Here is a 15,000-nt window from a genome sequence, read left to right on the forward strand (position 1 = left end):
AGAACAATAAGTCGTATTTCTTTTTTTTTTTTTTTTTTTTTACTGAAATGAGTAATCTTTCTTTGCTTCTCAGTTTTTTGTTTGTTTGTTTTTTTAGCTGAATTAAAATAGCCTGATGATGTGTCATAACGTTCCGAACCTCAGTTTTCGTTCAAACGGAAAATTCTTGTCCATCTAGAGCGAAGATAATATCTTTCATAACTTCCGCCGATCATTGTGTCATCAGCGACGCCCTCAATGACGTCATGTCGCTTGAGTCGTCGCTCTTGATCGTTTGAGTCGACAACATAAACAAAGATGGCTTCTTTATCGAAAGTCGAAGACTTCTACTCTAAGGGAGGGGGTGAAGTGAACTAGTGATATTATCATTTTTTTATATACTAAAGAGGATTTTTTTTTTTAGGGAAAGAAGATTGTATGTTACAATCAATTTGTATCTACAATATGTTTCTTCTTCTGGTCATTTCTGCTCGTTCGAATAACATAACCTCATTTGCAGCAAAAAAATACATAGTGTCCTAATTATGCCAGACTATTCTAGTCGGTAAAGGACAACACTCCCTATTAAAGAGGATAAGACATCAGGAACTCCTTTTCCTCCTCCTCCTCTTCCTCCTCCTCATCGTCCTTTTCTTCCTTCTTCTTTTCCTCCTCCTCTTTCCCTTCTTCTTCATCTGCTCTTCCTCCTTCTCCTCTCTTCCTCCTCTTCCTTCTATTCCTCCTTCTCTCCTCCTCATTTCTTCCTCCTCCTCTCCTCCTCCTTATCTTCCTCTCCTCCCCTCCTTCTCCTTCTCCTTCTCTTCCTCCTCCCCTCCTCCTCCTTCTACACGTTCACCTCCTCATTTCCCTTCTTTTTCGTCTTCCTTTCCTCCCCTCCTCCTTTTCCTCCACCTCTTCCTCCTCTTTCTTATTATCCTTCTCGTTTTAACTCTCTTCCATGTCTTCCACGTTCCCCCCTCCTCCCTCTTCCTCCTCCTACTCTTCAGCGCGGCTTTCCAAAGAGTCTGTTTTGTAGTGTTCAGGACGAAAACAGCCACGAAGATCATTACCGTCTTGACATCTGCTGTTCTTACTTCTGTCAGTATATTAGACATTACCGCAAGAAATGGTGTCAAAATTCTCACTTCCATCACTACTACTATAGTTACTTTAACTACTATCGTTTCCACTGAAACTGATACTACTATTTCTACAACAACAACTATTATTACTACCTCTACTACTACTATTACTACTACTACTACCACTACCACTACATCTACTACTACTACTACATCTACTACTAATACTACATCTACTACTACTACGACTACTACTACTGCTACTACTACTACTACTACTACTACTACTACTACTACAGTACTGATATTGATGCAGGCCTATTACAAATACTACTACTTGTACTGTTGATAATGATATGAATTCTATTTCTTTTACTAACACTAGAGGTTGTACTACTACCCTCACCGTTACTATTACTATCATCATTACCAATGTGCAGTGTTCCAGTGACATGCTAGTATTGCTGCAGTCCTGTTGGACACTGCGATAGGATGGACAAGGGAACAACAGTATCAAAGACAGCCTTGTACAAGGGCAGGACTCCCACAAAGTCAAGGACACCGTCAAAGGTAGCCTTAACCCCTCTCTCAGTCCCGTGGCCACCTTTGTAGACTTTGTTTTTGTATACGCCAAAGGAATTTATTCCTCTGAAGGCTCGTCCGCTCGCGTGGACAGTGACCAACCCGTAGCTTATCCCTGTAGAGTCTGAAGGATTCTCCTCAGGGGAATGGAATCACGTAGCTATGAGTAAGACCCTCAAAGTATCAGTCGAGGTGCTGTTTTAAACTTTTAGGTTCTTGGATTTTCGTCTTCCTTTTCTGATGAATAAAGTTGCCCGTCGGCATACGGAATAAATACTTAAACTGAGTTAGGTGCTGAGGAGGTTAAAAATTACTTAGGGTGGTTTTCGAAGCAGAAGCTGTACGATTCGCCATAGTAATGCGGTAGTATTATTATGGTGTAAAATAATTAAACTATGAAACAGAGTGAAGCAGAATGAAACGTTGTACTAATGAAATAAAGCAAAGTAGATTGCGATATAGAAAACGAGATGATAATGAGAGAGTGAGAAACTGAAGAGGAACCAGAAGGAGAGCTGGGCAGAGAACAATAACGGAGAAGGGAGGGAAGGAGGGAGGGAGTAAAGGAGGTAGGGAGAAAGGGATGGAGGAAGGGAGGATGTACGTATTGGTGCTTCAACTCTTCAACTCTCGGAGGAGCGCAGGCAAAGAATACAACGGAGAAGAAACGGACGCAAATCCTGGAAAGTCGTGCGGATCCGAAGACCATCGAAGTCGCGAAGACTCGCGCTTCTGGAAGGGTCTGCCTGCATCTCGATATGGGTCAAACTTCTGTCGGAGATCAAAATGTAAATATGGGAAGACTGTCCACATAGAGTCGTACATGTGACGTCACATTTTTTTTTTTTTTTTTTTTTTTTTTTTTTTGGGTGAGGGGGTGAGGTGTTCTTAAAGCACAGCGTGAGGGCTATATGACGTCATGTTAGCCTCGAGGACATTTTTAACCACCTCGGTCGGAGATCAAAATGTAAATATGGGAAGACTGTCCACATAGAGTCCTGCATGTGACGTCACGTTTTTTTTTGGGGGGGGAGGGGAGAAGGCGTTCTTAAAGCACAGCGTGAGGGCTATATGACGTCATGTTAGCCTCGAGAACATTTTTAACAAATGAGGAAGTGTTTTGTATTGTTAAGAGTCTTAGTTTCATTTCAAAGACAACAAGAGGTGCCTAGCTATGCCAGAGGGTCGTCAACTTTGACCTGCATGTTCGGACAGCAAGGACATGCAACAACCACCAGTGGCCACGTAATTACGAGTCGATTCTTAAATTTACCGTGACTTTATAGCAATAGCAGGATTTCATAAACTACGTACCAGAAAGTAACCAACTAACATAATAAATACTCCACTCAGGACTGCAGTGGTGGAAAGGAAACTCGCTGTATATAAGATATCTTTATCTAATTGTTTTTTTTTTTGTGAGTTCTCTCCAGAATACGATCTAAAAACAACGAACGGTCGTAATGTGATGATCATTTTCACACCGTCTCTGAAGAGAACATCGCAGAGGGAAAAAGAAATGATTATTCACTCGGAACCTCCTTAACGCCATCGCTACGTCCAGACGACGTAATAACAAATTGAAAAAGATACACAACAATGAAATGTATACAATAAAATGAGACACAACGCTTCGAGGAAGCGACGAGAGCTGTAGAAAGGGGAGGATGGGGTGGTGGGGAGGGGGGGTAGGTGTAGATAGAGTGTATGATATATAGGAAGTTGTATTCAGGAATATGGATGAAGGCCTCCATAGAATTCAATTGTTCCGGGGAGTTTGCCAGCATTGATTGCGAAATTGACAATTAAGTCTGACCCCAAGATCATTGTGGCCCGCTGGACACATAGAAAGGAGGTGTGGCCGAGCGTACAAACGGACACATAAGCTGCAAGAAATGCGACGGGACCTCACAAAGAGGAAGCCTTTACCTTTATTCTTGTGCGTATGTGGAGATAGAATTGTAAATGCGTATCCGGTGTGTGTGTGTGTGTGTGTGTGTGTGTGTGTGTGTGTGTGTGTGTGTGTGTGTGTGTGTGTGTGTGTGTGTGTGTGTGTGTGTGTGTGTGTGTGTGTGTGTGTGTGTGTGTGTGTGTGTGTGTGTGTGTGTGTGTGTGTGTGTGTGTGTGTATCTGTTTGCATGAGTTTACCTTTAATTATGATATACTAGATAAAAGTGATGTTCGGACGATCCCGTCTATGTAGGTGTGTGGATGTATTATGTATGCGTGCGTATATACATGTGTGTGTGTGTGTTTGTACGTGTGTGTGTGTGTGTGTGTGTGAAAGCGCACGCCTGTGTATATGCGTAGACACGAGTATTGTGTTTGTGCGTGCGCGCGTTTGTCTCCGCCGTGACCGCCATATTCTATGGAAAGGAAAACGATGACGTTTCCAGGAGAGATAAGGAACTAACAGAAAACGAGAAGAGACATGAGCCGAAGAGGAATAGAAACCCAGAGAGGCAGAAAACCTCATACATCCAGAAGTATTTTTGCCTCCCCTGATCGCGTCTCCGAAGATATTGATGGGTCGAGGAGTCTCTGTGGAGATCTATACACGTCCCTAAGGGTTATTTTTCACAGCGTTCATAGGGTTTGATGGAACGTAATGAAGCTAAGGGATGTACCGGGCCTCGCTGATGTCATATGGAGCGAGTTTGGCTTCGACCATAGGCAACACGGAGCCCGTTTTCTGTGATACTCTTCTTTCTATAGAAAAGGGGAAGATTTTTTTTTCGGGACGGTAGCGTTAGCCCACGTGAGTTGTTTCCACAACGATATATCTTTTGGACAGGCTGAATGAACCTTTATATGGCCCTTCCTTTAGGGTGAAACTTTTGTATTAGACATAGCTCATATTTTGTGTGTCTCTTTTTCTGTGTGTATGTGTGTCTGTGTGTGTGTGTGTGTGTGTGTGTGTGTGTGTGTGTGTGTGTTTTGCATATATGCAATGGAAAATTATTCCGGCCTCTTCCCTTCGCTGTAGGAGTTTATGGCTATCCTGAAAAGTGTGTAGATAGTAAAATGCACTCTACACAAGGAGTAGAGAAAACAGAAAGCCTTTACACACTCACACACATACACACACACACACACACACACACACACACACACACATATATATATATATATATATATATATATATATATATATATATATATAGATAGATAGATAGATAGTTCATTTCATGTCAAAACTTAATTTATTTCTCTCTTTACCACAGGGGAATCTCTTTGGGGCTGTACGCTCGCAAAGATGTCCTTCCGACCCACACCCAATACGACCTGATGGAAATCCTCACCGGCAGGAAGGAAAGGCAGTCCCGATCTGCACAGGTAATGTAAAACCACCACCCGTTCTCGAACTGGGCCACTTCGATGTTGAAGACAACTGTAACATTACAAAGACCCGAACATGATATATTAGAACTATGTAAATATATCTATAGTTGAAGACAACTGTAACATTACAAAGATCCGAACATGATATATTAGGACTATGTAAATATATCTATAGTTATATCAATACAGTGAAATGTAAACAAAATATTTTCATTATAAGAGAATTACAGTACATAATAACTATATCGTATTCTTAAGAAATATTTAGTTCTTCTGTATCATGGGTCATTCTTTGGGTGTCTGAAGTGGTCCACTTTGATGTAACTGAGGTTTCATATGATCTTATCGTGCAATTAAGGGTATTGCAGTCTCATTGGGGACTTCATTTCTTGAGACTCCAGGATGGGGTCCGCCTCTCAACATTATAATGAAATTGTTTGACGTCTTCCACGAAATATCTATACCATGATGAACGATATCAAGTCTTTGGTTTCCTGGGACCTCTCCTTAGTTGATTCAGTCTGTCTGGTTGCTTAACCGATTCGCTTTTGCTTTAAGAGGGTAGTAGAAAAGAATTGGTCGGGACGACCAAGTGGTAGCTGCCGAGCCCTGTAAGAGACTGGTAGAGAAACTAGTAGAGATTAAGAAGAACCTAACCTGAACAAAATCGCCTGGGGGTTTACTAACTTAGAGCCCACTTAAGTGTCTTGAAGTAGCACAAAGATTATTGAAGACGGTATTAACCCCAACGTTACTGAGGCGTCTTTTGAAAATAATGAAAATATCTGCCGTAAGTCAGGACACACTGTTAATAGTGCGTCATCGAAATGAATAGATTGAGGTCTTTAGACGTGAGGTCTGCCTTCACCATGTGGGTCTTCTGTGACCAAGTTTGAGGCCAACGACATCTAAGGATGTTCGCATCAAGTGGAGGAATATTCACGGAAGCTTCGAGAGGTTTACATTTTGTGGCACATTAACTCAATAAGGTGAAAGAAGTATCTTCGTCATCAGCGTGGTTCGTGATGTCAGATCTAGGATATCCTACAATTTTATCTTATCTATTTGTATAATGATTTGTGTAATTATATATTTATTTATTTATTTGTCTATTTATTCATTTGTTTGCTAATTTACTTATTCGTTCATTTGTTTATCTATTTGTTTATTGATTTATTTGTCTATTCATTTTTGTATCTATTTCTAGCCGTTTATCTATTTTTACGTTTATTTATCTATTTACTTATCTATTCATCTATCTATTTACTTGATTATTTACTTATTTATCTATATATCTTATTAATCTATTTGTTTGTGAACTCCTATGTTAATTCACATGTTCACTTCTCTATTCATATCTTTATAATTCCGTGTCAGATCTTATTTCGAATAAAACTTCCCTTCCATGGACGCTTTTCGTTGCAAACCGTTGCAAGGCAGAGGTTTCAGAGAGTGACGTAATGTAATCCGTCTGCATACTAATTCCAAGCCTCCAAACACACGAACTCGTGTTGTATTCACTCTCAACACTCTTTGACAGGTCGTCGTATTCATGGCATCGCCAAGATTACACGACGACCGCCGACTCAAGCACGTAGATTTTCTCTCTCTCAACTTTCCCGCTCTGCCCTTCTCTCACGTTTTCTCTCTCTCTCTCTTTCTCTCTTTCTCTGTCGCTTTCTTTCCCTATCTCTGTCTCTTCCTCCTTTTGTGTCTCCCTCTCTCTCTCTCTCTCTGTTGCTTTCTCTCCTTATCTCTGTCTCCTGTGTCGCTCTCTCTCTCTCTCTCTCTCTCTCTCTCTCTCTCTCTCTCTCTCTCTTTCTCTCTCTCTCTCGCTTTCTCTCCCTCTCTCTGTCTCTTTCTCCTTTCGTGTCGCTCTCTCTCTTTCTCTGTCGCTTTCTCTCCCTATCTCTGTCTCTTTCTCCTTTTCTGTCGCTCTCTCTCTTTCTCTGTTGCTTTTTTTCCCATTCTCTGCATCTGTCACTATTTGTCTCACATTCTGCCTCTTTGTCGTTTTCTCTCCGTCTCTCTCTTTCTCCTGTGTCGCTCTTTCTCTGTCGCTTTCTCTCCCTCTATATCTATCACTATTTCTCTCACATTCTGCCTCTTTCTCTCGCTTTCTCTCCCTCTCTCTGTCTTTATCTCTTTCTCCTCTCTCTCTCTCTCTCTCTCTCTCTCTCTCTCTCTCTCTCTCTCTCTCTCTCTCTCTCTCTCTCTCTCTCTCTCTCTCTCTCTCTCTCTCTCTCTCTCTGTCGCTTTCTCTCACTCTGTCTCTGTCACTATTTCTCTGCATTTTTCTCTCCCTCTCTCTGTCTCTATCTTTTTCTCTTTCTGTGTTGCTCTCTTTCTCTCTGTCGCTTTCTCTCTCTCTCTCTGTATCTGTCACTATTTCTCTCTCCGTCTCTCTCTGCCACTTTTTCTCCCTCTGTTTCTGTCTCTCTCGGTCTGTCTTGCTCTCTTTATCTATCTATATAACTATCAATCTATCTATATAACTCGCTACCTTATGTAAAAAAATGAGTAATGCCTGATTGGTTGCGTAGGAATACATGATACAGCAATACATGCCATTAGTTTTTATTTATATATCTACTGTAGTTTTTCCTTGACATATATATATATATATATCCTGCGTCTATTCTGCCATGTACATATGAAATGAATTCTTAATAAAATGTTTGGCCTCCGGGAGGATAGCGTCCGTCCCGAATGAGGTTTATAGTGAGCTTTTGCAGGTAACAGCAGTGTATTAAGACAAGCAATTATCAGGTCTTTGGAACGCCTTGCAATATATCAATCACCATAAAAGACAAAAAATAATAAAAAATCTCAATCCTCATGTATGAATGCTGGTGGAGCCAGAGAAAATACCCACACCAATATCCACTATGTGTGTGTGTGTGTGTTTGTGTCTGTGTGTGTGTGTGTGTGTGTGTGTGTGTGTGTGTGTGTGTGTGTGTGTGTGTGTGTGTGTGTGTGTGTGTATGTGTGTGTGTGTGTGATTCACCATGGTCTTGGATCACGTACTGGACTCGCGATCGACAGCTATTTCCCTCCCGGAAGAGAGCTGAGGTATGACCGATGTATGGATAATGCTGTGACCTTACACGCACACACACACCCAACTCCCCGCCCACGAGAGTTGGAGTAACAACTCGAAGCACAGCGATACTGAAATTATTTCAGCCCAGGGGAGGATTGGAACCCGGACTGCCGTAGTGACAGTCGGGGACTCTACCAATTGCGCCACCGTGTGTGTGTCTGTGTGTGTGTGTGTGTGTGTGATTCACCATGGTCTTTGGACTCACGTCTTGGACTCGTGATCGATAGCTATTTCCCTCCCGGAAGAGAGCTCAGAGTTCGTAGCGTGTGTGTGTGTGTGTGTTTGTGTGTGTGTGTGTGTGTGTGTGTGTGTGTGTGTGTGTGTGTGTGTGTGTGTGTGTGTGTGTGTGCGCGCGTCCTTTCCATTTTAGTGTCTTCAACATAAAGGTCTGACCGAACTACCTAATCCTCCTCACGCCTACAGCCACATACTATGACAAGAAAGAAAGATAAAAAGTTGTTTTGCTTAAAGTCCACGGGTAATCTCCTCCTCGTTTGATATATAATTGAATTCCAATGCACCAATCATTCACAATTTTTTTTCTTCGTGACGATATATTGCGTCCAAAAGGCTGATAGTAGGTGAAGTGACTGAGAGGGGGTGGGAGGTCGGAATTGTTGCCTGAAAATAGGATCTGTATTTATATTTTTGCTTTGAATATATTTGATATGAGGGAGTGATTTGAATCTCATTTTGGTTCCAATTATCGTTAGTTTCAGTTTGAAATCCAATTAGTTTTAGAATTAATTTCCGTAGTTAAAGTACGCATTATTTAGCATTTATTTCCAGTTTCGGAATTTCTTAATTTGATAGTTTTTGACAGAACTTTTTCCTCTTGCGAACGCCATTCACCAACATGATTTTATTTCTTTCTTTATACGACTCACGGTCAAATGAAATAATTTGACTTTAGCAACAACAACAAAAAACTTTAGATTTCTAAAAAAAAATCACAATGTTCTGACAAGAGTTAATTGAGAGAATTAACTCAAAATACCTGTGTAATATTCTAAGATGAAGGGATACCTCTTGAAATGAATAAAATCTTCAAGTAACCTTTAGTAATACACCTTTTAAAAGATAATCTAGATACTTCATTCCAAATAGTTATTTAATCCTCTACGGCTTAGAAATAATTATAGCCAGAAAAATACTTAATTGTACTAGAAACTTGAAGAGGCAAGATAAAAATTGAATGCACATATATATATATATATATATATATATATACATATATATATATATGCAAAAATATCACAAAACCACGTGATCCAATAAGTTGGTGACAACCACAAAGGAAACCCGAAAAAAACTAGAACTCCCAAGCGCTTTCGTGATATTTCACGAAAGCGCTCGGGAGTTCAATTTCTCTCCCGGTTTCCTTTGTGGGTATCAGCAATATACATATATATACTATAATAAGGTAGTAGCCTCTATCTGTTCACGAACTCCCAATACCCTATCACTGCAGGAACTTGGGTAATTATATTTGACTAGATAAACACCATAATTATATTTCATTAAAAAAAAATTATTTTGGCTGGGGTTAAGGGTTAAAGGGGTCTGGTGTGGTGACACGCCACTATTGTACTGTCCCCTTAACGCGCGCAGCATTTTGTGACAAAAATTACTATGATTGAACAAACGATTGTATGTGTTCATGAATATTATTTATATTTGTGAAATTAATGTTGCCACAAACTATGATAGCCTTTGTAAGGAGAAAGCATGTAAATGTAAAATGATTGTATAATTTTACCAAATGTTTAAATATTGGTTATTTTTATTTTTTCGCGGGCGGTAATACACTCTAGTGCAAAGATAATTAAAGGGTAACTTGGCTTGTGTGTGTGTATATATATATGTATATATATATATATATATATATATATATATATATATATATATATATATATAAAGGATTACAAAGGCGGAGCATGCCGACAGGAGACCTTTTGGTCCATATCTAGGTCGGATATACTTAACACTTGATATCACGAAAATAACACTGTGTTTCCTCTTTCGCAGTCCATGGTGGACGTGGTAGTGGAGAAGGTTCTCGAAGCTGGCTACTGGTTCCTCTGCCTCTACAACGACGACGGCGAATCTCACGAAGTAGTTTTGGTGGCAACGCGTGGATCGGGCGCTGGGGAGTGCCCCAGTGACTGCCAGGGTCAAGGACAATGCATCCTGGGCAGGTGCCAGTGTGAACCAGGATATGGAGGGAACGACTGCTCACAAAGTAAGTGTGGCCTTTGTTTCTGGTTTCGTTAAGTGTGGCCTTTGTTCCTGGTTTTATTAAGTGTGGCCTTTGTTCCTGGTTTTATTAAATGTGGCCTTTGTTCCTGGTTTTGGTAAGTGTGGCTCTTTGTTCCTGGTTTTGGTAAGTGTGGCCTTTGTTCCTGGTTTTGTTAAGTGTGGCCTTTGTTTCTGGTTTCGTTAAGTGTGGCCTTTGTTCCTGGTTTCGTTAAGTGTGGCCTTTGTTTCTGGTTTCGTTAAGTGTGACCCTTGTTTCTGGTTTCGTTGTCTCTCGTAGAGGCATCAGAGTTAATTGTCTGTGTGTCCAGGTTGATGCCTGTGATGAAATGAATAACACACGGTTGAGTGAAGGTAAATATACGTATCTGAGGTAAGGGATATACGCGTGAAAGCCTGAATGTAGACACACACACACACATACACACACGCATATACACACACACGTATTCGCAAACGCTCGCGCAGAAACGGGTGTGTGTGTGTGTGTGTGTGTGTGTGTGTGTGTGTGTGTGTGTGTGTGTGTGTGTGTGTAAGGTCACAGCATAACCCATAGATTGGGTTATAAATGAGCTCTCATCCGAGGGGGCAATAGCTGTCGATCACAAGATCATCATATGATCCAAGACCATGGTGATCACACACACACACACACACACACACACACACACACACACACACACACACACACACACACACACACACACACACACACACACACACACACACACGAACACGTACACATATACGCACACAAGCGCTCACACAGACATACACAGCAAATGGTCATTTAAATTTGTCATCAATAAAACGAACGATCAATTCCATGCAGTGCCTAATGAAAAATGAGACCTCAGGATTTGATGTCGTGCATTGTGTTGAGAGGAATGTCACTCCTTCTGTCATTTACCGACTTTTTACTGTGTCTCAACAAAATCAAATAATTTTTTTTTTTATCATTTTAGTTTCGCATATGTTTTCTTTCGGTTGAATGAGATTGTGTTTAGGATGCATCAAAAGCAAATCTATAAGTACATAATCTATAATAATCTGTAATAATCTATAGTGACCCATGTTAATCTATATGATATTGTAGTAATCTATATGATATATAATATATATAAACTATATGGTAATCTGTAAGTACGTAAATGATCGTGTACTCATAATTCAAGGAAGGTACCACATGGACAAACTGGTATTGTGGAATGTATTGAACTCTGCTTTCATCACTCGTAGCCGCGAAATGGTATCGTCTTGGTCTTGTGAATGCAAAGTCTCAGGTTCGAGTCCTGTATATGCTGGTCATTTAATCAAATTGTCGAGATGACAATGGGAAAAATCTTAACATAGGCTCAGCCATTTTGCTGCGAAGGGAGTTGATTTCAGTAGAATAGATTTGGCCCAGTAGTAATGCTGTCGGAAGAAATATTCTCACCACATTCTAACCATACTCCAGGTAGGGCAGTTGGCCTGTCAGTTGTGATGCCTCGCAAAGTTTCTCCGTTGGGAATCGATCTCTGCACCTCTATTCCTCGTCTTCTATCGTCTCCATTGTCGCCTCTCCTCTCGTTTCTATTACTTCCTTCCATCTTTTCCTGGGTCTCTGTACAAACAATACGTAACGTTTTTCTGTGAAGATTAAAACCTACTGGATGTCTTTTGGCGGAGTATCTAGTTCCTAATCCCTTGAGATCCAGGGTTTCCCTTAAGCCGACTGAAATCGTAATGTGTTAATCAGATGAAAGTATTTTTCTAATAGACACTGGACCTTGATGAAATAGCTACTCAGCTTCATCAAAGAGAAAAAAAAAATCAAAAAACATTTGGACATTTAGATCTGAGAGGAGTCTGACATACCGGAGACGCTCGAAGAAAAAGTGTTTTTTTTTTTTTTTAAGAGTTCTTCTCGAAAAAAAAAAATCGTGTGAAGTGGAGGTCGAACCAAAGGAAAGATTGGCTGAAAATTGGATGAGAAGAGAAGAGGAGGCGGAGGGGGAGGGGGAGGGGGAGGTGAAACAGGGATGAAAACATTACCAGGACTAAAAATTTCGTGAAGAAAAAGTTAAGGAGAGACATTAAAAATGTACAAGAATTCGACATCACCTTTGGGGAGGAGACTCAACGTAACAGACCAACAACCTCTCCCCCCATGCTCAAACTAATGAAAAAAAAATGAAAAACGTCGAAGAGGGAGACCAGACAGAAGGTGGAGAGACAAAATTGATAAAATTGATAAGTTTGCAGGAATAATTTGGCACAGATTGACAGTGGACCAGACAGAAGGTGGAGAGACAAAATTGATAAAATTGATAAGTTTGAAGGAATAATTTGGCACAGATTGACAGTGGACTAGACAGAAGGTGGAGAGACAAAATTGGTAAAATTGATAAGTTCGCAGGAATATTTTGGCACAGATTGACAGTGGACTCGGTTACATCTGAATGATTGATTGATTGGCTTATTGATTGATTGATTAATAGAAATAATGGTGTAGAATTAGACTGCAGAACTAAAATCAAACAAGACTGAATGTCACAGATAAACGGCAGCCAAGAATACGTGGTAAAGAAAATAGATAGAATATAAATAGAGTAGAAATCAAGAATAACTTCAGTAAAATAAGTAAAGGAAGATCGCTTCAGATGAAGGCATAAAGTATGTCTCTTCCTTCAATAAAACAGCACGAAGTATTTAGTCTCCTGAATACAAAATTTCATTAGCTGTCAGAATATGCGAGTAATATATATATCTATATATATATATTTTTTTTTTATGTATGTATGTATGTATATATATTTTTTTTTCTTTTTTTCTTTTTTTTATCTGTAGACTATATATTTTGTTTTATTCCATACAGACGATAAAGACCCCACCAAATCAAGTCTGTAAGGCAATTTTCATTTCGAGATAATATCCACAACAATAAACGAAAATAAAATACGAGATAGAAAATTAATAAATAGAAGGAATAAGAAGCATAAATAAGATACAAATGAAAAGAAATAAATGAGGATGAGGTAGATCGGAAGAATGTTTGTGTGAGAGAGAGAGAGAGAAGGAGAGAAGACGAGGATGGGAAGAGGGAGAGGGAGCGTGGGAGAGGGAGAGGAAGAGGGATGAGGGAGAAGAGGAAGAGAGAGCGTGGGAGAGGACAGGGAGGAGGGAGAGGAGGGAAAGGGAGAGGAAGAGGGAGGAGGGAGATAAGGAAGAGGGAAGAAGGAGAGGAAGAGGGAGGAGGGAGAAGAGGGACAGGGAGCGTGGGAGATGGAGAGGAAGAGGGAAAAGAGGAAGAGGGAGGAGGAAGAGGAAGAGGAAGAGGGAGGAGGGAGAAGAAGATGGAGGAGGGAGAAGATGGAGGAGAGAGAGGAAGAGGGAGGAGGAGTGAGAAGAGGAAAAAGAGGGAGGAGGGAGAGGAAGAAGAAGAGAGAAGAGGAACCAAGAAGATAACAGTGCCAGAGAGAGAGAGAGAGAGAGAGAGAGAGAGAGAGAGAGAGAGAGAGAGAGAGAGAGAGAGAGAGAGAGAGAGAGAGAGAGAGAGAGAGAGAGGCCGAACCTGTGTTCCAAAAGGGGACTTCGAAGGAAAAGTTTCGATCTCAAAGCTTCTTTACAAACTCGATCTTAAATAGTGTTATTGAGGGATCTGAGTTTATATATTAGGCTTCGAAGTCAACGAATGTTTTCCAACATTTTATTTCCAGGAGTGGTAACTATGGTAACTTGTTTTCGGAATCGCTCACAAAGCCACTGATTCGCATGCGTGTTGGCGAACATGCGTATAAACACGCATGGAAACTCTCGTATGAGGTTAGTTACGTATGCGCATGCGAAAACGTGTTCACACGTACATACAAACACAAACACGGAAACAAACACACACACGCATACATACACACGCGCGCGCGCACATACACACACACACACACACACACACACACACACACACACACACACACACACACACACACACACACACACACACACACACACACGAATAACCGGTAATTGTTAACTTTAAAGCAGGAAAGATGTGTGTTTGCTTGTTCATGTTCGTCTGTGTATTCTTCTATGAGAGGGTTTGTGTACATGTATGTGTATTTGTGACGTGCGCGTGAGCGTATGTGTGTGTTTGTGTGTGGTAGTGTGTGTGTGTGTGTGTGTGTGTGTGTGTGTGTGTGTGTGTGTATGTATGTTTGTGCGTGTGTGTGTGTGTATGTATATGTTTGTGTGTGCCTGTATGTGCGCGTGTACGTGTGTGTGTGTGTATGTATATGTTTGTATATGTTTGCATGCACACGTGTTCCAACGTACAGACATGGATGTATGTAAATGTATATATGCATTCCTATACATACAGTCCATGTCTGTGTACGTGTGTGTACTTGTGGACATATGTGAGTGTATGTACTATATGAACGTGTGTGTACGTGTGTACTTTTTTTTTTTTTTTTTTTTTGCACAGAGGCTGGTTTGAAATAAACGACTTTTTGAGTTTCGTCCGTTGTCCGTTTCGCAAAGAGCTTTTAGGGTCATACCGTGAAACAGAGACTCTCCCCGGAACTTCTGTGCTTTTCCACTTCATATCAGAGAACGTAAAACATTAAAAAACACCCTTAAAAACACGCCAAAAAAAAAAAAACTTGGCCTCCGCATTTC

General features: G+C 40.6%; 1 protein-coding gene across 5 annotated transcripts in view; it reads left to right on the forward strand.

Moving 5' to 3' along the window:
- Nucleotides 1–15,000, forward strand: part of LOC143040622 (teneurin-m-like) — a 988,429-nt gene that overhangs the window by 521,723 nt on the left and 451,706 nt on the right. For 4 of the 5 annotated variants that reach the window (XM_076211786.1, XM_076211789.1, XM_076211788.1 and 1 more), the window contains 2 exons: nt 4,868–4,979; nt 10,117–10,330. The exons of the other annotated variant lie outside the window; for it this stretch is intronic. In XM_076211786.1, the coding sequence (XP_076067901.1) occupies nt 4,868–4,979; nt 10,117–10,330 (326 nt within the window). The remainder of the gene's footprint in view (nt 1–4,867; nt 4,980–10,116; nt 10,331–15,000) is intronic. 5 annotated transcript variants of the gene reach the window in all.

Source organism: Oratosquilla oratoria, chromosome 29, assembly GCF_046742065.1.
Source record: "Oratosquilla oratoria isolate Oo_2021 chromosome 29, ASM4674206v1, whole genome shotgun sequence".
Taxonomy (NCBI): Eukaryota; Metazoa; Arthropoda; class Malacostraca; order Stomatopoda; family Squillidae; genus Oratosquilla; species Oratosquilla oratoria.